The following is a 26,117-nucleotide window of genomic DNA, read 5'->3' on the forward strand; positions in this document are numbered from 1 at the left end:
AGCGGGAAATCAGCTAAGTGTTCTGTTTTGTTTTCATACAGATCTTTTCCCCTCGAGAAGCACTTTAGCACTTAAAGACTATTATCCAAATTTATAGTGCAATTAAGCTAAGCTGCAGCAGGTAACCCAAAGACATCCAGCATTTTTGGTCCTCATGAGCCCACTACATATTTTAAAACCACACACTGCAGCAATATTAATTTAACCTGTTTTATACTACAATAATCTGAAACTACGTTGAACAGTGTGTATTTGTGCTTTGTTTCACAACTTTTTCTGACCCATAAAGACCACAACCTTGTTAACTTCCTGAATCACCTTTATTTAGCAAAATAAACATCACCTTTGTATTCTTCCTGTCAGACATAAATCTTGTATTAATTTACCGGTATATGTATAAAGCCGCCTTTAAATAGGAAGACAAGAGAAGAAAAGAGAGGCAGGTAGCAAAAAGTAAAAACAGAGAAGCAAAGGTGATGAAGCTGCATCATTTGACTTGGCAGAGGTCGTTTCCGGCAGTGACAAAGAAAAAAAAAACCATTTAGTTAACCATCACCGTTTCCCTATGAGGGAAGACTTTTATTAGCACACAGGCCGGCTTTGGAGAGCAACCTACAGAGAACATGCACATATAAAGGCTTGTTCCCCCCATGGTAATCCTGTGTCCCAGGAGAGTTGGAGAAAAATCAGTGATAGATTTGGCAAGAGTTGATTGGAAGAATTTGGAGAGTTCAGCGCACAAGCAGAAGTTTGGATTCATATACTTGAGTATTTTACTGAACGCAACATGGTGAGTGTGCAGAGCCATAAGAGAGGAGTTGCATGGGAGTCTTCAAACAATTTTGTTCTCCAGCAAGGCAATCCTCTTCGACATACTCTCTAGTAAGATGTTGTTAAGGGCAGAAACAGAGACAGTCAATAACACAGACATCTGACTCATTATTACAATCATTAATTATTCCCAATAGGAGTAGGAGTGATGTCAGACTATTAAGTGAGAGAGTATGTTTTGTAAAACAGGGTTTTAGTATTTTGAAACAAAGGCAACATGATTATGGAGCTCACACACTGTCTTTAGCATCTGACATTAGAGATTAGCACTGTTATAGCACAGCTAGCTTCTTTTAAAGAACAGTTATGAGCATTACCTGAAGGCAGAAAACTCTTGCCTAAACTTGGAGACTTCCAAAAGGCCACCAAATCCACTATGGTTGATGCCAAACAGATATTGAAATTTCAAAAGGATAAAACTGCAACTTTGTTGTAATATGTTCCGCCTTCCTGTTATCCACCGATAGCGTTGCACTCTCGTACTCTCTCTTACAGCCTGAATGTAAAGCAAACATGTTTCAACATGACACTACAGTTGCTTACATATCTGTGCTTCCTCTGACTTTATTATTATTATTGAGATATTTATTATCAAATACCTCACTCCAAAATGAAAATTGCTCATTTACATTCTCCTTTCCTCTGTAACAGCTACCACACTAAAGATTATTGACGTTATTACAATCCAATAGTACTTGGTACGTTCCATTCACTAATGGGAAAAAGACAAGATTTTTGGTTTTCCAACAAACAGTGAAATTCTTGGTGCATTGCTACTAAAAAGTGTTCCCAAACACACAACACAGATTTTTCCACTCTCAATCACCATAAAGGATATATTTTTTGTTTAGTGCTTGTAGGGCATCCTCTACTTTCTTCTGGAATTTTACAAGACTGTCGCACTCACAAGGGTCCTCACCTGTGGGATTAAAGTACAGGGTTAATCTTTGCTTTTCTTGTAATATAAATACTTGTTCAGCTTGTCTTTTTTGGTAACTATCATTACATTTGTTAATTTGTAGCTTCTTGGCAATCTCGCTCATTGCCTTGAAGTCAGCTGTGTAGAAGTAATGATCTCCAATTGGCTCAGAGGCAATCTGTTTTAGCTCACTCTCCAATGCATTGCCCACTCCAACAGCGTACATCTCCAAACCTGTGAAGCACAAACACAGTCTAGCATTACTTTGCACTTCACCTTTCAACCCCAATATATTAAGTAGATTTCTTTTTCCTCTGTCTTACCAAGGTTCTTTGCCTTCTTAGCCGCATCTCCAATGTAGTCCTGGCTGCGTCCATCGGTAAACACAATGGCGACTTTTTGCACTCCAGGCCGGGCACCCTGAGCGATGTTAAAGACATTATCAGCCGTGTGGTGTAGAGCCAGGCCTGTCATGGTTCCCCTCTCCATGTAGTCCATCTTCTTCACAGCCTCTTTCAGTGCTTTCTTGTTGTTGTATTGGCCCAGGGGAAACTCCTGTGTGTTAACAAAAGCAGAATCTCGAAATGAGAGGGAAATTAATGGCTTGTGGCAACACTGAGAGTGAAAACTGAAGCTTACCGTTTTGACAGTGCTGGAGTACTGCACAAGACCAACATGAGCATTTTTTTCAGAGACTTCCAGTTTGTCAATGATCTGGTTGATCCACTTCTTGACCAGTTCAAAATTCTCGGGACGCACACTTTTTGAGCCATCAATCACAAATACTGCATCTATCGCAGCATTGCCGCAAGGTGCTAATAGCAGAAAATACATCGAAAGGATAATCTTAATCGAATTGCAGTTATATTAAGCTGGCACAAATACGTTCAGACACACACACTCACCACTGCAAGTGCGACCATCGTTGTTTAAGGTAAAGCCATCTTTGCAGGCACACTTGTATGATCCTGGGGTGCTGATGCATACCTGTTGACAGTCGTGATCCCCAGTGGCACACAGATCTGACACCGTGTCTGTGTGTGTGTGTGTGTGCACAGAACACAGTGCACACATCACCATACAGAAAGGTGCAAGCACACACACGGGAGTTGTTGATTAGGGTTAGGAGGTAAAAAAAAAAAACTATGTCAGTTTGAATTTCAGCAAGCCTTTTAATGATCCACTGCAATCTGCAGTCATTCAAAGGGGATATTACGCTTTGTGGATTTGTTCTTAAGCAAGTTTTTGAAGAGTGTCCATGAGTAGTCAATGTCTTTACTGCAAGAGACACCAGAGTGGTTTCTTATGGATAGCCCAAAATATTGCAAGATGGTCTTTGCCATATGTACCGTATTTTCCGTACTATAAGACGCACTGGATTATAAGGCGCAACTTCAATAAATGACCTATTTTAAAACTTTTTTCATATATTAGGCACACTGCATTATAAGGCGCATAGAATAGATGCTACAGTAGAGGCTGGAGTTACGTTATGCATCCACTAGATGGAGCTTTACTCAAGGATAAATGTCTAAAGCAACTTTGTTGACATAAAGAATGTCAACAAAACAGTCCGACTCCGGTCGGCGAGGAGAGCCTTCCGCGACTGGGTCGGGGCGTGGCCGGACGATGGTCACCCTTCTCCATTCGCGCACAGCATGTTCGTGGAGAATGTGGTGCTAAATGACCTGCAAGACGACCTGATTCTAGACGGTCAGTAGGTAGATAGGTCAGTCAAACTCTATTAATAAACCAGCGTTCTGACAACTATCCCAACATGCACCGCGCACGCTTCTTCTTCTACGGGGAAAATGAAGTCTGCGGCTGCTTACCGTAGTTGCTAGACCTGTTGTGGCTCAATGTTGGTCCATATATAAGGCGCACCGGATTATAAGGTGCATTGTCGGCTTTTGAGGAAATTGAAGGTTTTTAGGTGCGCCTGACAGTGCGGAAAATATGGTAATCAAAAAATAGTCTTTGGCCCTATTCTGGTACCATTAGCATACTTAGCAAAGCTAACTATGCTTGGCATTGGTGAAGTTACCATTTACTATTACTTTGCTATTTTGTCACTTTGTAGTTTAATTTCATACCCAAATATAAACCATGAGTCATAAAACTGAGGCATTTAGCCCATGAGTGATTTTCTTTGAACATCTTTCCATCTCTCTTAAGCTAACTCTTAAAGGAGATTCATTTTTGGGGCCAGACAGATTGTTGCCTGCTACAGATCAGTCATTAACTGCTCATGTATGTACACCACATAGCTCCACTTCAAAAAGAACAAACTATCCCTTTAACATGTGAAGGAAATTATGCATATTTCCAGTGGATCTTTAAAACAAATAGGTGGAAAAGGCTGGCGCAGCATGACTTTTTAAATATGTTGTGCTAATTTCTTTGTGTTGTACACATTTGTCTCCATTATGAAGTAAAAGTGCCGTCATGCAGCTCTGCCCTTGGAAGAAACGTCTGCAATAAGACGGGCTTCCATAGAGCGAGCAGCACAAAGCCCTGGATACTATCGCAGGCCGAGACCGCCCGAAGGGCGTCGCTAATTCAGTTTTAATGATTGTCACTAATAAATCTGTAATTACAGATGGATCAGTCTCGCTCCTCGATTATGAGAGAGTTGAGAGAGGAACAGGAGCAAATCTCCTTCCAAGAGATTGTTTCTGCCCTAATGTCCTCATGAAGCGGGAATTTTAAGGAGGTTTGATATGAATGGGTGAAATTAGCCCATCCATTATTTGAGTCTTGGCGAGGAGGCGCAGAGGACAAAAGAGAGGACACAATAAATTGGAATAAAAGATGATAGTCCTGACATCTTACCCTCTGTGCAAAGGGGCCAGCAGAAACTTCTCCACTGTGATGAAGACACGGATAATAGCGGTCTAACTTCTCTTTCATTTGTGCTTGACTAATCCCTCCTCTTACTGTAAACATGGGTGGCTCTCTCATCTTACCACAGAAGGCCTCCTGAAACTTCTTGGTGAGCTTCTCAATGACGCTGTAGCTCTCCACATAGTCCACATGGTCATCCAGAGGCTCGCTGGCCATCTGCCTGAGGGTGGTCAAGTCCACACGTCCCACACCGATGGCGAAAATTTCAATGCCTGCGTCACGCGCACGCTGTGCCACGTCCTTCACGTTGTCCTGCGGACGCCCGTCTGTCACGATGATGGCAACCTGTGGAAGCAAAATTGTTTAATATGTGTAAGCAGCCCACCAGGATTGGAGAATGGTTCTTAAATCTACGTTGGACCTTGCTGACATCAGGAGATTTGGCCCGAGCTCCCTCTGCCTCACTGAAGGCCACATTCAGGGCGAACTGGATGGCCGATCCAGTCATCGTTCCAGTGGAAAGAGGCTCGATTTTGCTCACAGCCTTGACCAGAGCAATTTTGGTACGGTGAGTCTTCATAGACACCTACAGATCGGCAATGACAACGAGAGACGAGGGCAACATTTCCATTTTTAGAAATTTCTATGACTCAAGTATCAAGATTTTTCTGTAAATATTCTTATGACCTTATGAACATTTGAGAATATGTGTTTTCTTCAAATTATGCACAATGCTAAACCAAATCAACAATTTAGGTCCAGCGTAAGCTTAGACTTCATAATCTAGAAACTCAATTTTCATGTGTCTTAACTTTTCCAGACTTGGACAAAAATAAAACTCAAAAAGCCAAAAAAGAAACGAAATATTTACTGATGTGCTCATGCAGCAAAAGATAAATACCATCTTATAAATATAAATCAGATTTGTGTCTTTCAGATAACTTAATAACATCTAAAGTCTGGAAACTCAAACACTTCTCCACGCTCATTTTTCCATACTTGATAAATAATCAACTTCCACACTATGCAAGATCTGTCAAGCTGTTGGGAACCGATCTCTACCTCATTCTTGACACGGCTGGCGTAATTGACGACTCCGACTCGGGTGGCGTTGGGTCCGACGTTCAGCCCGTTGATGACGTTTGTCAGAAAAACCTTCACCTGCTCAAACTCTGAAGGGCGAACACTACGACTGCTGTCTACGATGAACACGAGGTCCGTGGGACGGGCTTTGCACAGACCTGCCGCTGCACATGGAAGCAACCAGAATTATTTTTCATGTACTATATGTTTACATTTGTGATATTTCTAAGAAAAATAAAACAGAATTACAGCGTTTAATAATAAAGGGCTATTAGATTAAAAAGCAGAGATGGGTGGAGTATTGTGGGAGGAGGCGAGAGGAGAAACAAGGCAGTGAGAATGGATGGGCGAGGGGACGGAGGCTGCCGAAATGTATGTATGAGGAAGTGGGTGGAAACAGAGACGACTCGGCTTCAGAGATGGAAAGACGGAGGCAGAAATGGAGGAAAGATTGGGCAGAAAAACAGCAAGATATCTACTTTTAGAGATCAAAAATGAAGTAAAAGCTGATTCATGATTTTCTGTATTAAACGCAGCTTTTTAGCGCGACCAAAGAGATTTTGGGCCTTTCTCCAGCCAACATGTGCTCGGTTTGGATAAATACTAATTGGGTCTGGGCTCACAATGGGGTTTTGTACATAGTGTCCATTTGGGCTGACAAAGCACGGCCCATTCCAGAAGAGCCAATTGGACTCTCCATGTAGGTCTTAACTCTGTCTCTAATGGGTATTAAGAAACTCTGCTAAAGATGCACATTTATATGGGTCCCACCGTTTACCCAAAGTTGTCCAGCATCAAATCTATGTAGGCAAATAACACGGCACTATTATATAATAATCCAATCTTTTGCTGCCAATTTCCCATCTAAATGGACCCCAAAAGTAAATACTGGATGGGTCTAAACTAAACACAGGCTCACTCTTGTTTTCAATCTCAACCTTCACATTTCCTTCTGTAACAGCTTTTATTTATTTATTTATATTTTTAAATCTAAAGCGTTCACCCTAAAAATAGACAAATACACCCTACCCTCAAGTGCCACACTGTTTTCACACATTTTCCAAACTTTATAACTGTCACCCACAACTTCCAAGCACCACACATGATTTACAAAAGTATTTAAATGAACAAATGCCAACAGAAAATATGGATATAGAAACTAAAACTGCCTATACAACTTTAATAATCTCAATTTTAGGCTTGAAAAAAAGAATACATCCAGATTTTCAATCTTTGAACTAAATCCCAAATACTTTTGCTACATTTTTATACTTACTTTTCTTCATAGTACCATAGGTCAGCTTACGTTGAAACTGATTTGAATATTTAATATTACAACTACTAATTTATAATAAAGTCTATATCTACCAAGGCTGTAATTCAGGATTTTTGATAGCTGGTGAAAAACCTATGTGTATCTGTTACAAAGCCGTATACTGAGGTGAAGAAATTGGGCAGGTTACGTGTGAATTGCATGCCAGAGTTGGAAAAATATCATCTTGAATAAACAAAGTTGTATTTGACTTGCTTAAGTATTTAAGCAACATAATTATATGAGGTTAACTTACTTAGGCTAAATAAATAACGATGATTCTCTAAAGCTCTTAAATCAAAATGAGTGAAACCTGAAGAAACCCTGATAAATTTACACAAGCAACCACAGCAGAATCAGCATAGACATAATTTTATTCAATCTCATTTCAATCACAATAACTGAACTTGTTTTCTTTTAATTGTGATTATTCTGTAGCTTTTCTTAGTTATATAGTTAAACTCTTTCATTCACACAAACACCCACATATATATGTGAATGAAAAAAGAAAAAAAGGTTTATTTTTCAGTATAGTCTTAGTATTGATCTAAGTTAGTGATATTTTGACACTTTTGCACAAATATTTTTTTCAAACTATATTACACATGGTTTAAAGTCTGAGAAAGTACGACAAGGAAATTGATTCAGATCTTTTCAGAATTAGAGTCCAGTGTTGGATCTCATCTGGGGTTTTGAGTTAGGCTTCAGGGGTTAAAAGGTCACTCTTACCCATAGCGGCGGCCATGCGCTGATCAAAGGTGGCCTGAGCTCCGATAAGGCCGAGCAGCAGCAGGAAAAGCGGCACGGTGGGCGTCATGGTGAAAGGCAGGGGGTCCGAGCGCGGCCACAGACGGTCCAGCAGTGAGAAGCAGAAAGGAGACAGAATGGGCCGGAGGACGCTCCAGGTGATGGGGACAGCCACAAAGTGAGACCGAGTGAGGCTGAGCTGCAGGTTATCAATGCAAGAGCTTCATACACTCTGCCCACAAACAGCACCCCCCCCTCTCCACAGCTACAGTGTGGGTACGTGTGTGTGTGTGTGTGTGTGTGTGTGTGTGTGTGTTGTGTGTTGTGTGTGTGGGAAAGGAAGGGAAATACCTGCCCGGGAAGGACCTAAATGGTGGGCAAGGAAATACAAACACCTTGATATGGCTAGGATGTCCAGGTAAACGTGTGTACAGCAGGAGATGTGTGTCTGTGTGTGTGTGTGTGTGTGTGTCTAGCTGGGGGTGCAGGACCAACTGGGGTTTGGTGCACAGCGTGAGCGCCAGCTCTGCAGCTTCAGGTTGGATTTGGCCAAAGCTCAAATAAACACCAACATGAATTCCTCTTTTCTCCCCATGTTCACTCGTATAGCAAACACACGTTTGTGGGACGGAAGTGAACGAGATCCATCGCACACAGCCTGCAGTGTTCCCGCCGTTCTGCATGACGGGTGTGTGTGTGTGTGTGTGTGTGTGTGAGTTTCTGTTCAAATTCAAAAGTACAAGCTACTTCCTGTCTGCTGAGTACAGTATGTAATAACCACCGTTTTGTGAACTTCTGTCGTTTTTCCATCGGTCGAAAAAATATTCAATAAACTTCATCACTAGTTAAATCTGTTGTACCCCTAAAACAGGTAAAAAGAAAAAAAATCAAGATTACAAATGAAACTAATCAGACTTTTCTTTGAGCCCTGCGTTGACTTCTGTCTAGTGTCAGCAGGGCAAGGGCCCCAGTGGAGCAAACACACTATAAAAACACACTTTCATCAAGAAGCTCATATACACTTCTTTAATCTCACTAATCTAAAACAGAGACCCCTCTTTTCCCTTCAACGTCCCACTCCTCCCTACCCTCTCTACTCTGCATTCCTCCGTAATGCCCCCTCCCCACTACTCCGACCACCACCACCTCACACACACACACCACGAACAAGCCGCAATTGAGGGGAGCGGCCTGTACAGTACAGGAACTACCTGAACACATTTTCTCCTGAATGAGCAGCAGGGCTAACTGGAAACGCTACGTGTGAAGCGTGATGATGGGTTCAGGATGAAATAGGCGACATGTTTTTTTCTGGAACTTCATGTCATCTTTGGGGCGAAGGGGTTTTTTTTTTTTTGCCTTAGACGGAATAACACACACAGTTATTTGTATAAGTGTATTCAAGGGGGTAGGAAAAAACACACACATGCACAAAAACACCTGTGGTTATGTAATTTTGTCATCTTGGCAGATTGAACTGAACCCAAACAAGACGTTCTACCTCCATCCATCAGTGTCTTATATAGCAAACAACACCAAGAGTTTCAATTTTGAGTCATTTGAGTATTTAAAATTTCATATCCGACGACCAGTTCTGCAAATAATACTTTTTAAATTCATTCTATGTTGAATTTATTAATGTTTTTTTGTTTTGTTTTGTTTTTTAAAGATGATCTATTGGACAGTTTTCATCCTTATGCTCTACTACAGTAGATACAACTTGGACTATTCTAAAATAAATACAGACCCGTTTCAAAACTATGTTTTAATTCAAAGACCTTTGAAAATTTGTTGTGGATGTACCGATTTAATTTCTGGTACAACTGAAAATTTTGGGTAATACCTAAACATTTTTAACAGATAGGTAATGATCGTTGGCAGCACCTGTGTCACTTTTTCCACTATTGTTATATTTGCGACTCGAGTTCAACTTGATTCTAAGTCACATGACTTCATTCTACACATCTGGTTTTTCATTAGGGAAATTAAGAAATAATTGTTTAAAAAAAAATAAAAATAAAAAATCCACCAGCACCACAGTTACTGGGTTCCAGTTAATTTCTATAAAATCGATGCATTTGTACAGAGCCCCAGAAGGGACATTGAAGGAAAAAAATCAACCTTCTCCTTTGCCGAGTTGACAGCTGTTTCATCAGGTTTTAAGTTTTTTAATACTCTTTACATTTTCAGTAAAGACACTGAACAGCTTTACGACCTACCCTTTCTGACCTATTGGCCATTTCTCTGGGTTGTCAGGATGCGGTTTCCTAATTAGGAAGGAAATTTGCTGCACTTGCTTTTTTTTTTTAGGGGTATTGTTGCTATAATGTACAAATGCATGCAAGACTTTTCAGATTTTAAGAAATGTTATGTCATTTTCTTTCTTCATGTACTTTTTGTTGGTTTACCAAAAAAAAAAATTTGACAAAATATATTGAGATATGTTGATGTGATAAATATATTTAAGTATTTTTCTATGGGACTTTAAAATGATTTCGAAACCAATCCTTACTGGAAGTCACTGTTTCACCTGTTTATTTACTTTTATCCAGCATGCATATTTGGCGTGTTTGCTGTTTTTTTTTTTTTTTTCCAGAAAAAGGAAATGTTCCTGTAACTCCTCTTTTCTCTGCCAAAGCAAACCATTCTGGCCTGTTTGATTTCAGAAAGCATTCCTCACAATAGTTTTGCCGGTTTATTTGCATATGAGTGGAAACCAGTGTGAGGCAAACGACTCCATCAGAGCCTCGCTGTGTGGCACCACGCATTTTTTGGTCCACAGCAAAACAGAAATATTTACCATCAACAGTGAGGTGAGATATTTTGTGCCGTTTGCCTTTATTTTTAAATTGATCAATGTTTGTCTCCTTATTCTGTAACCAATCTCTTTGCTTTCAATCTGTTATATTAATAAATTTTGTGCACCACTTTCAATAAACCCCAGTATTTGATTTAACCGTCAGGCCGCATGCTCGTTTGCACTGTTGCAAAGTTTGGGAAGACTGGGAGGATTTCATGTTTTTGACCACATCCATAAATATTGAAACAAGTTGCCTTTCTCCAAATCTCAGAATACTGAGCAAATATTGACATGGTGGGGAGCGGGCTGGACCGAAGCATCCCATACCTGTGCTCCCACACACACACACATCCTCAAAGACAGCTGTGCTCTGAGCTTCCTTTGTTCACACAAGGGAAGTCCTGGAAAAATTAATTACATGAAGCTCGCCTCAGTCACATGACACATGAATATGAAGCAGTTTGAGTAGGCGCACACCAAAAGAAGACGTGTAGTGTGTCAGACTTCACCTTGAAGTAAAATACGATCCCGAGCGAAAACATCACTGCAGAACGTCTGAACAGAGCTCTCACTCTTCATTCAGAAAGAGAAGCGGTGTGTGTGTGTGTGGCGTGTGTGCGTGCACAAGTGTGTTTCTGTACAGGAGAAATTTTTATGCATGTGTGAATTTGCGTGTTTGTGCTGCTCTTCCCCTGCCAACTATAACAGCTCCGCAGCCAGCATGCAGGAAGAAGGAGAGAGGTTCATTTAAAACCCAAATACGACTCTTACATAACCAACAGTTCTGTTCATCCCCATATCCCCCCTGTTCCACCAACGCACACTCTCTCTCTCTTCATCCCCTCCACCGTTGTCTCCCTCCCACGCCGGCTGGCAGAGTCCACCCAATGTCCTCCTCTCGTCCCTTAGCAACAGCTCATCCCAGTTCTCCTCCCTTGTTCCCAGGCCAACTCACTGCCTTTGCTCCTGTTATCTTCTTTACGAACTCCCCCTTTGGTCCCTACTGCCACCTCCTCATCAAATAGTCCTTTCTCTTTCCTCCTCTGTCATCTAAGCTCTGTGTTATTGGAGAGCTATGAACATAGAATATTAAGTGGAGCTCCAACAAGAAACTTTTTTTGTTTTACTCGCACTGCTGGGAGAAAACCTGGCACTCTATTCCCCAAATGTTTTTTTTGTTGTTTTTTTTTTTTCCTTTTTAATTCCAGTCTGAGGGAAAATGTTTTCAGCTGTTTCAGAGGCAGAGATTCATACAGGGATTTGGTTTCCACATGCTCCTGTTACTGCCTTGCATACTAAGATTAAACAGAGCAGAAAGTGCAGTTTGTGTGCAAACACAGCAGATGGCAACACAGATTAAGGATCAGGCCTGTATATCTACGACTGTCTGGGATGCCTCAGTTCCAGCGACGGCTCCGTCCATATTTCACTGCGTCGGATTAGTCGCATATCCCACCAACTTCTCTTCTCCAGTGGGGAGACGTCTCTCAAAACCACCCTGCTAATCAAGAGTCCAGGATTTTTGCATATGACTACACAGTGCCCACTGGTGGGGTTCGGTTGTAGGCAAGATGAAGTTGCATGCTGCTAAAAGGTCTGAAACAAATACCCAGTTTTTCACATTTTATAATATACAAGTATTTCTAAGCACATCATGCTCTCCTGCCTGACCTGATCTGTCCTCACAATAAACGACAAATGTAGTTTTTAAACCTCCTGTGTTGTTATAATGACCTGAAAAGCATTTTTTAAATTATTTTTTTAAATAAATTGATGAGATTAGTTTTCTAACTCACATTTTATTAGTTTGTATAGCACCCAGAATTAGGTATTCTACTGATCTGGCACCAGATCTCTTCTCATTTTTGCCCTCAGGAGAAAATGGACTTATTTCTGAGAACATTCAGGATTTTTTAAAAAGAGTTCACGACCCTCGGAGAACTGATACAAATTCAACAAGCTGAAGTACCGAGGGAACACCTTCTGAACATTGACTTTATTTTTAACCTTACTGGAGAATCAAGCAAAAACACTGTTGTTTTAATTACTGAATCTTCTTTGCATTTATATCAAAACTAATCTATCAAGTTTCCTTGATTTTACACACATGAACATATTCTTAGCCAAAATTAGTGGATACTGTGTGGTCAATCATAATATGGGATAGGAAGACTGTATATTTAGATAAAACTGATCGGTCAGAATAAGCAATAACATTCATTTCTCAATGAATTTTGACAAAAACTATTTAATGACTAAAAGTCAGAGCTATACCTGTCACTTTCTACCTACTGATGACTTCAGTAAAAGTTATTTCTTGACAAATGCCAGCTTGACGGGACGGGGCAAGACGAGGTTGTGTCTGGCACCTGGACGTTGGCAGGAAATACTTTGGATGGGGTGGAAAGTTTTATCAGGGTTCCTGACTGTGTGCAATTTCCTGAAATACCCAGGTGGCAGAAACTATAAGGGCTGATTAAACATTCGACATTTTTTTAAGGCAACAGCAAACACTGACTTGCCACTTATAAGCCAGAACTTGTGGATATTTGACTTCACCAGAATCTGCACAGTTCTGAACTCAAAGCAACATTTTTGGCGCCTGTTCATGTTTTAGCAGTTTCAAAAGCAGATGCATCTAAAATTATTCAACTCTTACTGCAAAGTAGGTATTCAGGAATACCTACTTTCCCATGAAAAATCTCATGGGATTTTTCAATAAAATTCCAGTGAAGTGAATCGTGGTAGTGTTTCACTGGCTAAAATTATTGTGATAATATAACAGAAGGGAACAAATTTCCTGATTTCTTCTTTTAAGAACATTTAAACTCAAAGTGAGGCAGACTGAAAGCGACATGGTTGTGTTTCTAATTGTTGTTCAATGTATATTACAGAGCTGCTGCAGAAATATAGTTGCACAATAAAACAAAAAATTTGATTTTACCTGTTATTATGGTCATTCAATCATTCAATTTATCCATTTAATTTCAGGGACGTATGAAATTAAATGGATAAATTGTGATGCTGTCATTGCACATAAATCAGACTTCATATGTAGAAACCCATAAGATTGTAGCCACTGTCTTGTATAAAAATATATATGATTTGTTAGCAGATCATCTGCTTTAAATGCAATTTAAGCAAATAAAATGAACCTTTCCATTTGCATTTATTGGAGCTGAGCTTTTTCGCAGCCCATCGGAGTATTAAGATACAAACATTTCCACTCAGAAGATATATTAATAATACAAAATATACAAAAATGTTACACTATTTACACACAAGGCAAACTCAAACACAGATTCAAAACTGTATTGGGGAGAAATCACAGTGGAAGTGACTGTGAATCTCTCGAGGGCTGTCATACTCCAATTTAACACAAGAGGGTGCTGTAGGGCTTTGAGGAGACATGGAGTTGACCTGAGAGGGAAGCAGCGATGACGAACTGGTCGGAGTAATCTCAGCTCTGAGACAGGAGGGTCGCAGAGTGGACACTGGTGGGAGGACGACGGTGCCAGCGGGAACGTGTGACTGGGTCTCTGCTGCTTGCTGCAAGTTTGTATGTGAAGGGTTAAGCTCTCCCACCTGAAAGCCAGGATGGACAGGCAGGCTGGAGGTAGAGGGTGTCTGGTGGTCTCGAACGGATCCCAAGCTGGCCGAGTAGGTGGAGGAACACTGGGTGCGCTGGTGGACACCCGGCTGACTGTACAAGTTACTCCACGGATACGACTGGTACGATGCCACCCCACCTGGCAGAGGGAAAAGAAAAACAATTAAAAAACTACAGCAAATAAGCTTTTAATTGAGAAAAAAACAAACAAACACCAAAAGCAGGAATTTCTATTAAACTGTTTCATGGAATCGTTTCCCACAACATGGTACGGTTGTGGGAAACAGTTGCAGTGTAAGTGCTTTCTGAGAGGAAGAGTTCATTGCTGATGTATCAGCATTCCCTCTGGGTTACGGACCTGGAGAAGAGTTTCAATGTACGCTAAAAATGAGAAGAGCTATCCAGGCTTAGAAGTATCACAATTATTTAAATAAAGTTTAAAAAAAATTTTTAAAATTAACAGAATAGCAATAATTGTTTTCTATGCTGGTTGGAAAGGTTTGGTCAGCTTCCGGTGTGTCCAAACTTTTGATTGATTGAAACTATGTCCAGTAAAGAGGGACCATCTACCTGCCATTACCCACCATGGAAACACCAAAAGATGAAGAGTCAAGCCCTGAAAAGCAGCTCAGATGAACCGACTTGCTCTGGATGCTACTCCTTATTCAGTTCCCATCGTATCTTTTTCTCTTTCTCATCCCAAATCTCTCATTAAACCCAACAGCTGCTGCTGGTTCGCACAAACGTCTTACTGCACTGCAGCTGTCAGCCAGCTTCATCATTCTCATCTGCCACTCTTGTCATACATTTTATCCTCCATGGTGATGTGCACACAGATCCCAAAGACCAACACAAAACCTGTCTGATTATAAATTAAGCAGTTCTTTTTCGAGACTCATTCCTGCTCCTTGCCCAGAGCGCCATGCAGTCAGGGAGCGGCACATTTGAATTTAGTCAATGAGGAGAAATAGCTTTTAAGAAATATCTTATATTTCAGAAAACACAAAACAGGATCATTTTCAATGCTCTTTGGCATTAGAACCAGTTTACAATGAGAAAAGTATATAAACTAATCAACCTGGACTGAATTATGTTACATAATTACAGATCCTTTAAAACCAAGTTAAAGCGTCATTCATTTATGAACCATTGCTGCATCAGTTCATTGATATGTTCAGCAAATGTATGAAGAACCAGAATATATACAGTATCTGAATGTCCTATTGTTATTAATGCCAAACTTATGAACAGAGTCAGAAAAAGGGCTTTGAATTCACTGACCATAATCCCTGGAATAGCTATTAAATTGAAAATGAAATATAGTCTTTGAACATGATTGAATAACTTGCAAACAGAAACATCTGGATGCAGATCTTTTGATTTTGACAAAACACTGATTATGTGTGTATGTGGTTTCTCTTTCTCAGATTTTCTAGCTGAAATAATATATTTTAATCCTGCAAGAATGAGGAAAATGAAGACAAACTTCCAAAATATACTGAAATTATTATTGTTATTCAGCTGCCCACGTAATCAAAGCTTTCTCAGGCACATTTTTGACTAATCTCAGCTTATTTAGATTGGTTACAGGTGCAGGACCATATGTTGCTCTACAGCCCATATCTCAGTGCATTCACAGATGTGCAGATTATCCATCATGCGGGCACCAACCCTTCTCAGCAGCAAGAATTTCCAAAGATTGTTTGCAGTGATGAACAGCAAACACAATCTGCAGCTCTGAGCAATTACTGCATTTAATTGAGTGAGATTTCCTTAATGCTGCTTTCAATTCAGCAAGGATTCAGAGGCTGAAAACAACTAAATGCATGCTTATTCTATGCTACACATTTAATGAATTTCCAAACAGCTGGGGTCTCGTCCCAGTGTCTCACCATGGTGGCCGGTTGGCTGCAGCAGGATCTGTCCGGTCCTCTGGGACTGAAAGTAGGTGTGACCACCTGTTGAGTACGTGACCAGTCCAGCCGAGCTTCCTCCAGGTGCAAACGTCAGGTAGGAGGTAGGGTTGGAGTCTGGAGGGTTGGGGGTGAGGTAGGGCGATGGAGTAAGGTAGGTCATGTGGGGTACAGATGTTTGAGGCTGATGCTGGCTGGTTGGAAAGGAGTTTTGAAGCTGATAAGACAACGAGCTGCTCTGCTGGCTCAGCTTCTCCGCAAAGTCAAAGAGTGAGCTGCAGGGATCACAAAAGACACATTAACAAATATAGGTATATATCCACTGCTACACAAGAGGTTTAACTGGATGCTGCTGACAAGGCACTGTGAGGTTTAAGCTCCCAGTAACATCAGTCCAAGAAACTGTCAGCTCAGCATCTACAGTTTTCACAACCTGGCAGGTGATGTTTGGGGTTAGGGTTGGAGGTTCTCAGATTTGTCCCAATATTTTTTTTTGTTGACGTTTTTCCCTCACCACCCCAGAGCAGCAACGGCATATTCTTTATATGATCACTTAAAGTAAAAATAAAACACAATCCAGCCTTTCAAAATCCTGTCTTTTCCTAGTTCCAATATATATAAAGGTGATTTGGGTCAACTGATTGCTTACATATTTTTCAAAGTGGGTCTTGCTCTGTGTTGCATTTTGAGTTTCCCATTTCATTGGTGGAATCTCTAGCTGCTGTAAAACAAAGCTGTCTTTATTCAAATCAATTTATTAACTACAACAGTCTCGCAGCGTGACGTCTGAAATATTTCAGACCACCAGCTGTCACCCACTCTCTCGTACAACCGTCTCTGTGTGAGCCATCATCATTTCACAGGATCCCTATCTGCCTACGCTCAGTCTCCCTGTCAGTTGTTGCACTTCTTCATCTTTGAATTATTCCCTGGTACTCGTAACACAGTTTACTGAGTTTTAAACTTACCTGGTATCATTCTGGTGAGACTGGGTGTCGTAATGAGCCAATGAGGCACCGCTCTCCAAAGCATCGAGAAACAGAGGTGGGGTTTGGGCTGGGGTGTTGAGCAGAGACTGAGTCGGTGTGACGGAGTTGAACACAGGAGGAAGAAGAGGGAGGCTGGCTCGACGCAGGGGGGGAGGGCTGTGCATGGGACGGGGGTGATGATACTCTTGCAAATTCCCCGAGCTCATTTCTCTCCCTGTGCTCTGACCTTCAAGATAAAACAAATGTTAAAAAAAATCCCATACATCAAGAATAACTTATCATAATACACTAAGAAATAAACTGTTTGGTAAAACATAGCAGTGGTTAAAGGAAGCAATTCACAGAATCACTTGTCTGACCACTACGTTCTGCTGACGCTTAGAAATACAAAAAATAAGGTCAAAACAGAGCTACAGTTAAATTATGTCCAGCTAAGACAAAGCACTGCGTGAAAGAGCTGAAAAGGTATTCCTTCATTCATTCCCAAGAGAGTGGGCTGCAGAAGATGTCGTAGAAGTAGATGTATGCTCTCTCAAAAGATGTGTGGCGGTTTCATCCAATCAGACCAGAAATAAGCAGATGAAGCTGAGGCACCAGATAGTCCAGTGGATTCTGGCAAATTGGGGACCAAAGTTGCAGCATTTGTTCCATTTTCAGCTGGTGCAATTTGCTTTCACTCTGCACTGTGTCAAATGAGCCAAACCTTTTGAAAAACTGGTTCACCCCCTCGCTGCACCAAGAACCACTGAAGGAAATGATCTAAAAACGTCTGAAGACGACGTTGAGCCCAACATCCTTCTTCACGAAATGCAAACAAGATTTGAATGGCATCAGATTTTAGCGACTGCAGGATTTTCCTATTTCGTCCTCTAACGTTACACTCACGTTTGTTTTAGTTGCATTTAACCAGAATGCCATCATTCGCTTCAGTCAGCTTCCTGCTCTCCAGTTCACTTAGCATTCACACGTGAATTCAAATCGCACAAGACTTAATTTCAACCGAACCGAGACCTAGGTTTTTAGGCAGATCAGATTGAGCTTTTTTGGTCCACATCATCAGAGTTCGATTGCACATTCACACCTCCCAAAACAAACCAGACTTTCTAAGAAAAAAAACTAGAGTTCAATTAAAGCGGACTAAACAGGGCTGATGTGGATGCATCCTAAGAAACTGCTAAAGTGGTGTTCAGATAGTTATCCTTATGAAAACCATGGACGAATTTCATTTAATAACACAATCAGTCAGAGCTGGGTTTGCAGCTGATCACAAACTAATTACCTCACAGCTAATTAACTTTCAAAAACTGCAGCTTGTGTCAAATCAGAAAAAAAAAAAAAAAAAACACAAATGCATTTCTTCTTTCTAACACATCCTGTCTGACATTGTGGCACTCCGACTTGTTGTCTGAGTACCAAGTCGGGTCCAACAGATTTACACTCACAAGTGGAGCATTATTGCTGTCACTATGACACTTGTTATGTATATAAAACTTTAGTAGAATTTGCTTTGGGTTTATTTCAAATGTAATGGGCATGGAGACGGAAATGAAAGGGTAAAAGAATGCAAGAAAGATGGGAGAGAAGACTTGAAGAAAAAGAAGGAAAGAAAAGTAGAGGAGAGACAGAAGGATAGGGAGAATACAACACCAATGCATTGTAACGAAAGGCACTGGGACATATCAGTTCTATTAATAGTTGTTTACGTACCTGGGCTGTTAAGACTCTCCAACAGGCTGCTGAAGGAGGATGGCGTCTGAGTGGACAGTGTGGGAAAAGCAGTTGCAGAGGCAATCTGTGGTACTGAAGCTGCAATATGGCCAGAAAAAGGATGCACTCCTGTCCTAAACAGAGTAAAAAAAATAGAAGAAAAAAAGAAGAACACTATAAATGGTAAATCTGAAATGTTACCTAAAATGCAATCACTGAAAATGAGGTTCTTACTGAAGTACCTGCTGGATGTCTGCATAGCTAAATGAGGATTGATTTTATGATTTGGACTATTCATACTGTGTTCAACTCTGCTCGGTGCAGTTTCAGCCTTGGCTGTAATTGAACGCACTTTCCTCCACTTCGCCCTGCGGTTCTGAAACCAAACCTGATAAACAGCAACACGGAGAAGAACAGGATTAAATCAATTTCAGTTCAAAAACTACACTGAGTGAACATGGAAACTGATTTTAAACAGATGAAACGTGACAAGCAAAACCACAACATAGGGAGCTGAGAGTTGTCTCCGTTAATTATCTGTTCTTTGTTGTAGAAAGTAAATGACCAAATAATGAATGTGTTAATTAGTTTGTGGAGATCAGAAGAGCAGAGGGATAGTCTGACCATAATCCTCTGAGGGGTGACACCGACTGACGCAGCAATAGTTTTCCTCTTCTCTGCATCCGGATAGTGATCCTCCTGGAACAACGCCTCTAAATGCTCCAGCTGGTCTGAAACACCCAAATACACACACACACATCAACTACTTGACAAACACTTCAACCTTTGAACACTGCAGCATTTTTTAATTACAAACACAAGTTTCATCTTTCTAAGAAGGATTTCATGTGACAAACATGTGTCTAATTGTGAAACAACAATTATGCATGATTTTAAAAACTTCTCAGAAAAAAATTTGAATTCTTCCTCTACTTTGCCAAATTACAGCTTTAAGTGTTTTGGAGTGCATCTCTATCAGCTTTGCAGATTTACAGACTGAAACTGAAAAGCTCAAGTTCAGTCTGATTAGATAAAGTGTGTTTGTAAACATCAATTTTCAAGTCATGCCATGTGTTTTCGATTGGATTTAGATCTAAAGTTTGACTTTAGACAGATACACAGGCTAATCTAAACTACTGAAGGGTAGTTCTGGCTGCATGAGAAAAAGGACGCCTCATCTCTTTGCAGCTTCCTGACACTGCTTGAGAAAAGGATGCCCATAGCATGATCCTGCTCCCACCATGTTGTACAGTAGGAATTACATATTCAGAGAAAGAGTCAGTCTCTTGGATGATCCTACCCTTGTCATTATAAGTAAATGGCCAAATCTTGATAGGTTTGTTCTTTGCGTCATATTCTTTCCATTCCAGATGATGGTAAGAGCTCTGATATTCAAAACATGAGATGTTGTTGCGCCACAACATGCATGGTGCGTTAAACATCAGTGTTTCGTGTCAATCTGATCATTTTGGGAACTTTTACGTGCTTGTGCGGGCAAGTGTTACTACGGTGAGATGTGGCCTGCTGATAGACCTCTGCCAAAGAATGCCGACTCCTAAACCTGAATCAAAACCTGCGATAACAGTTTATCGCAGACAAACTGTGTGTGTGTGTATAAAACAGACACTCTACCTGTACTGTAGAGCGTCCGTGTCTTCTTCCTCGGTGGTAGCGGGACGCAGGCCAACAACTCGGACCCTGGCGGCAGAGGACAGCTGAGCGCCCGACCTCGGCCTCTGTTGCTGTATCGGATGGAGCGTCGGGTGGAGCAGACTTGACTTATCTCTACCTGCAACAATCCAAATCAGCATCAACTCAAGAACGATTTCTGTCAAATTCTTGGTTTCCACCATTTATTTATCTGTATGGCTTCTTTTTATGAAAATAAAATTATTCTACTCTTTTTTTATTTTCACTTCAAAGGATAATTTCAAAATTCAACTATTCAAATCTACAATGGACATCCTTGAAATATGGAACCAAAAAAAAAAAAAGCACACACACACACACACAAAAGGAACAGGGATAAATGTACAGGAATATAGAAGCACTTCTCATACTTGAAATGCTTAAATTAAATTTAAGGCTTCTCCAGTCTACACAGACAGCCTACGGATATCAACATGATATCCTGTCTTTTGAATGTTACAACCCACTGAAAGCAATGCAGCTGTGATTTTCTAACAATAGAAGTTGGCTTTGGACTTTAAGGAGCAAGCAATTAATTTCCAGTGTTGGCTGATTATGTTTCTTATGCGCAACTAATATGTCTGTACACAGGGCCTGCAGGATGCAGATAATGATGTCCTCAGTTTTGTGTCAATTGGTTAGTCCGTTAAAAGAAAAAGAGACCTGCAATTGCGTAAGACCCTAAGGTTGTTTTTAAGTCGATTATATCATCTAGAACTCATTTTTTAAAAAGGCATCACGTTTATAATTTAAATATAAAATAACCACTGCAAGACATTTATTAAAGTGGGAAAATATATTTGTTATTCTACAAAACTTATAAAGTTATGAAAGTTACCAGATTGAGCCCCACCATTCTCCCTAATCTGTATAAACATCATGACAAACATTTGAAAGGTATAATCTGACTGAAATACTCACTAACTGAGCAGATCAAAACAAGCTTGTGTACATTTGACATTTAAAATACCGCTACAATCAATTAGAGATGCACTGGCAGCTTGGCTGGTGACTGGAAATGGGCGAGTTTTGACAAGTTTAAGCACTACGTTAGGTACTGAAAATCTCCTTCTTTATTAAACCAGCTCTTTACACATCAGGCTTTGTGACAGACGGCCACTCGCACTTAAGCAGATCTTCAGTGTGCACAGCTCTGTCTTTCTTTCCAGCAAAGCACATTAAAGTCAACTTGAAACAGACAAAGAGGCAGGATTGATGGATGCAACAACAGTCATTTAATCCCTCTGTGCCTGGCTGAGGTCCAGAGTCCAGTCAAAAATAAACTAGCCTAATTAGCCGACATCTAGGGTCCTCCGTCTGCAGCCACTTACAAATATCCTCATTGTAGGCATTTTAAAATAAATGAAATGCAGAAACACCAGCTATAAAAACATGTTCGATTTGTTTTTTGAGTCATTATCACTTTTATGTCTAAAAATACAGATACTTTATTGTTAAAGGCCATGTCACAAATAAGAGCAAAAGTATCTATTTGCACGGTTTGATAACTAGAATCAGAAATTTAAAGAAGTACTTTGATTTGACATTTGTGAAATGGCGCTATATAACAATACTGAATTGAATAAATTGCTTAGCAGTACAGGGTTTTATTTATTCATTTATTTTTTTACTCAACATTATAAAATAGACTATTTGATAGTCTGTATTTTTTTTCTGGGATATGTTTATAAGGCAGCGTTATATTTAAAGCTAAAACAATTATTAATTTTTGCAATATTTTAACCATAAAATTTTAAGTTACTGTCGCCTGTCAGTACTTTGTTAGAGCTTGAATTCTGAAATAAAAGAAAAAATTTAACTGTTGCAACTCAAACCATGAACAACAAAAAGAAAACAGATTTCATGGTGAAGGTGCTGCTTTCCACTGGAAAGTAATGAGAATACACAATCTGCGTTTGCTCAAGCTCGCTATAAGCTTTAGAGAGGCGCCATTACCAAATGATAACTTCACACCTCAAATTAAGCTTTAATATCCAAATGGCATTTTCACAGGTGCTTCATTAATAACACAGACGTTTGAAAGTGTGCATCATTTCATGCACACTTAGGCTGTAATTATATGTGGCAAATGAGTTATTAAACACCTGTTAGTTTCCCCAAAATTTGCACAAGTATTATTAAAACTGAGGGTGGTTAAAAAAAAATCAGCCTCAGTCAAAACAGCAGAGCTTACAAATAAATTTGAAAATTTCTGAAGAAATTTAAACGGGGCCTGCCAAAGTGTGCCCGTTAGTTGGAACCCAGCATTCTGGTGCTAAAAATTAGCATCAATGCTAAAGTAAGCTACAGTGTACTCAATAGCAAGTGGAGAGTCACAGGCATGTTGAGCAACATGGACTTACTCCATTCAGTATGTTAAAATTGGTGTATAAACTAAAATTAGCTAAAATGCTAATGTTAGCCTAAATGCTGCCATTCAACATTCAATACAAAAAAATCTGTTTTATACTTTGTGACAATTCGTTACTAGAAAAAAAACACTCATCTCTTAGCACCAAATTAATAGCAAGTAGTAGTATTGCTTAGAAAACAAAAACTCTTGACAAACTGCTTATCAGATTAGACAAGAAATTTACAGTTGATAAATTTTGCAAAAGTAAAAATCAGATCTTTAGTTCGTGTTTACCAGAAAACATTCTCATCTTTTAGCAACAGATTAACAACAAATATGGTTATTGTTCAAAAAAACAGAAGATTTCCTCTGCTCTTTTGAAATACTACTTATTTTACACTACTTAATACTTAAGAATTGTGCAGTTGGTGAATTTTGCAGAAAAGTGAAAATTTTGTTTTGTCATTGGTGGTAAATATATTATAAAACATATATACTTTTCTGTAGTAAGTATTCCACCAAGGTGGTGTCTCTGTAGCTCTGTAGAATTTGTTTTGATTTGATTTTAGCTCTTTTTTTTCCCCCAATTACGTTGCCATGGTTACTCAAAATGCCAATAGAAGTAATAGCCTGCATGACGAGATCTAGCTGCATGTTTTGAGATAGATATATATATATATATATGGTGGGGGTGCACACAGCGGTACGAGCCACATTAACAGTGAAAAGAAGCAGCAGTTATTTTGAGGTGTAGAGTAATAAGTGCCTTCCATGCATTGAATGGAGGCATTGAAATGCCTTCCAAAATGCTTTCCTATGCTCTGCTATGGCAGGCCCCAATAAAAAAATCTGTAAAGGTCTGTTTTTAACAATGGGTGACAGCAGCAATACTTCACCTGGAGCGGCTGGGAGCTCTGCTGGGGGAGAAAGTGAGGCTGAGAGGGGCTGTGGGGTCGTTTTGTCCCACCATGTGATAGCGGCACTGCAGACTGGATCGGGACTGGTTCCTGGGCCGGGTGCAGCACTGGAGCAGGGACCGGGGGACAGTACAGCCCAGTCACCTCCATACCCAGATAAACGGGATCAGACAACTCACAGCTACTAATCAGGCCTACGGAGGGATCAAACTGAATTGAGCTCTCCTCCGAGGCCGTCACTGAGACTTTCTGCGTCTCCCTTTTCTTTTCCTCCTCTAACTTCACACTGACATCCTCCTTTCCACCTTTCCTGGTTTTCATGTGCTCATTTTGCTTCTTGCCTCGCCTCTTCCTGCTCTTTTTCTGCACAGTTTTCTTTTCTGCAACTTTTTTATTTTTACTCGCTCGCTTAACAATTGTTTCACTGCTAATCTCGGTCTCTTTATCTTGCATCTGAACATCCTGTGCTGCCGCCTCATCCTCCGCTTGCAGGCTCCTCTCAGGCTTCACCTGCTCCGCTTTCTCCATCTCCATCAGTTCCTTCTCTGACACAACTTTATTTTCTCCATTTAACTTCCCCTCGTTCCTCTCTTCATGCTCCGTCTCCCCTCTCTTCTCTTCATTATCTCTCTGATTTAGCGCGTTCTCATCTCCTTCTTCCCTCCCTCTGCTCATCTTCTCTTTAGTGTCCTTTGTTTCCAGATCTTCCAGGTCCTCACACAGCAGGCTTGGACCGTCTGAAACAGGGTAAAGTAAGATCATTCAACCTTTTTCTTTATTGTCTGGAGTACAGAGCCGTTAAAATTTCTAAATTAAGATGATTAGTTCAGCACTCTTCTTCAGAGACATTTAGTCCTTCTTCTAGATAAATGCAGTTTCTGATCTAATCAAAGTTAAATCCATCCTACCATTAAGCAGTTGAGCTACATTAAGCAAGACTGAGATCTGATCATTGTGCAGGTTTTTGACATGTTTGAGGAGTCATTAAATATATTTGTATATAATTTGAGTTTCAGAAGTGTTAAGTCTTGTTCGCTATAAGTAATACTAACTTTGGTAAAAAATAAAATAAAATAAAAAAGATGCGTCTCCTATGGACTGGATTAAATGGTTTTCCAACAGTTTTGACCTACATAGATATATCTATAGCTTAATTCACAATTAGTCATTCACCTGATCAAAAAATTAAAAATATATAGCTATGGATGATTACTGATGTAAAAAGAGAAATAGAAATAAGGTTAATTTATATAACAAATCTAAGGATATCCAACATGTTTTATGCCTCAACATAATTTAACAATGCAATATTTTTTTAATATATTCACATTTGGGTGTTCACTTAATGGTAAAAGTGGTCCTCAAAGGTACACAGCCTCTTAAAATCCTGGATTTTCCAGTTTTGTAAGACGCTGGGACCACGATGAAACATTTGCAAAGTTTTACTGAGCTAATGTGGCATATATGCTGTACAACTTAATTTAAAAACAAATCTGTCAGAAAGAAAAATGTAGATTTATTTAATGTTAAAAAGTGAGTCCACCCATATACTCTAACACTTTCTGATTTAATTTCAGGATTCAGTCTTAAGAGTCCCTCCATTAAGTCTTATGACTTAAAAAAATAAAACATTTAAGACTTTCCTTACATTTATTAATTTGCTAAATTTACAGGTCACAAATGATCACAGGATTACATTTTTGTCTAAAACTGATGTTTCTTAAATTGAGCAAGACATGTCACGTTAAAAGTGGACAATAACTTATTATGGCGTCTTAAGAGAGGTGTGCACACTTTCGAGAGCCACTACAGGTGTAGTAAAGGCCAGAAGCATTAATATTCAACCCATCTGCATGTATTACATTAAAATATTATACAGTTAAAATGAAATCCTTCCTGACTGGTCACGTGGTGACCTGCAGGCAGCATTACACATGACTGATGTTCCTCAGGAGAAACTGCAGGCTGCAGTGACCTAATTATTGTCCCAGGTGTGCAACGCCTCGCGCCGCCTCACCTGTCGGTTAATTAACTCCACACTGCTAGCTCCCGCTGCTAAACCTTCTAGCCTGTCCCCATGTCCAAACACCGGGTCGGGAATGTTAATAACACGGCTTTTAAAGTGTCTGCTAGCACCACTGGGAGCTACACCATCACAGGAGAGACTGAGAATTTAAATAAGTCTCGCAAAGTTGAAAAACCAGGCATGGAAAGTGACGACGACGAGCCAAAACGCCACAAACGAGCCAATTAAACAATAAAACAATTAAACGTCGGGGCTGATTGTCCTTACCGAAGTCGCCGTCCTTGTCCATATCATTACACGCCATCGTCAAGTCCATGAAGTTTAGCTAATAATCAAACAGGCCGCTCAGGGTTAGGCAGCGAGGGGCCGCAGCACAG

At 40.1% G+C, this 26,117-nt stretch overlaps 2 protein-coding genes across 4 annotated transcripts; both read right to left on the reverse strand.

Annotated features, from left to right (window-relative positions):
• Positions 1–298: 298 nt before the first annotated feature.
• Positions 299–7,986, reverse strand: matn1 (matrilin 1). 3 transcript variants are annotated; one of them, XM_088010214.1, is made up of 10 exons: positions 7,719–7,986; positions 5,657–5,841; positions 5,025–5,180; positions 4,717–4,939; positions 2,656–2,784; positions 2,390–2,565; positions 2,074–2,305; positions 1,838–1,984; positions 1,670–1,750; positions 299–882 (listed from the first exon to the last, which is right to left on the reverse strand). In XM_088010214.1, exons 1-10 carry the CDS (start codon positions 7,804–7,806, stop codon positions 833–835), a joined length of 1,467 nt encoding a protein of 488 aa, XP_087866340.1. In that variant the 5' UTR covers positions 7,807–7,986; the 3' UTR covers positions 299–832. The 3 variants fall into 3 exon arrangements, with proteins under 3 accessions (XP_087866340.1, XP_014865719.1, XP_087866341.1); XM_015010233.2 differs by having other exon boundaries at positions 5,016–5,180; positions 7,719–7,983; XM_088010215.1 differs by lacking the exon at positions 2,656–2,784 and having other exon boundaries at positions 5,016–5,180; positions 7,719–7,985.
• A 5,700-nt stretch (positions 7,987–13,686) lies between these two features.
• Positions 13,687–26,117, reverse strand: nobox (NOBOX oogenesis homeobox). Its single transcript, XM_014972630.2, has 9 exons — positions 26,008–26,117; positions 23,694–24,451; positions 20,388–20,544; positions 19,380–19,486; positions 18,998–19,143; positions 18,756–18,889; positions 17,028–17,274; positions 16,039–16,334; positions 13,687–14,285 (listed from the first exon to the last, which is right to left on the reverse strand). The coding sequence occupies exons 1-9, from the start codon at positions 26,054–26,056 to the stop codon at positions 13,840–13,842; spliced, it is 2,340 nt and encodes a 779-aa protein (XP_014828116.2). The 5' UTR covers positions 26,057–26,117; the 3' UTR covers positions 13,687–13,839.

This window comes from Poecilia mexicana, unplaced genomic scaffold, assembly GCF_051168715.1.
Source record: "Poecilia mexicana isolate PSO_F unplaced genomic scaffold, ASM5116871v1 scaffold_11, whole genome shotgun sequence".
Classification (NCBI taxonomy): Eukaryota; Metazoa; Chordata; class Actinopteri; order Cyprinodontiformes; family Poeciliidae; genus Poecilia; species Poecilia mexicana.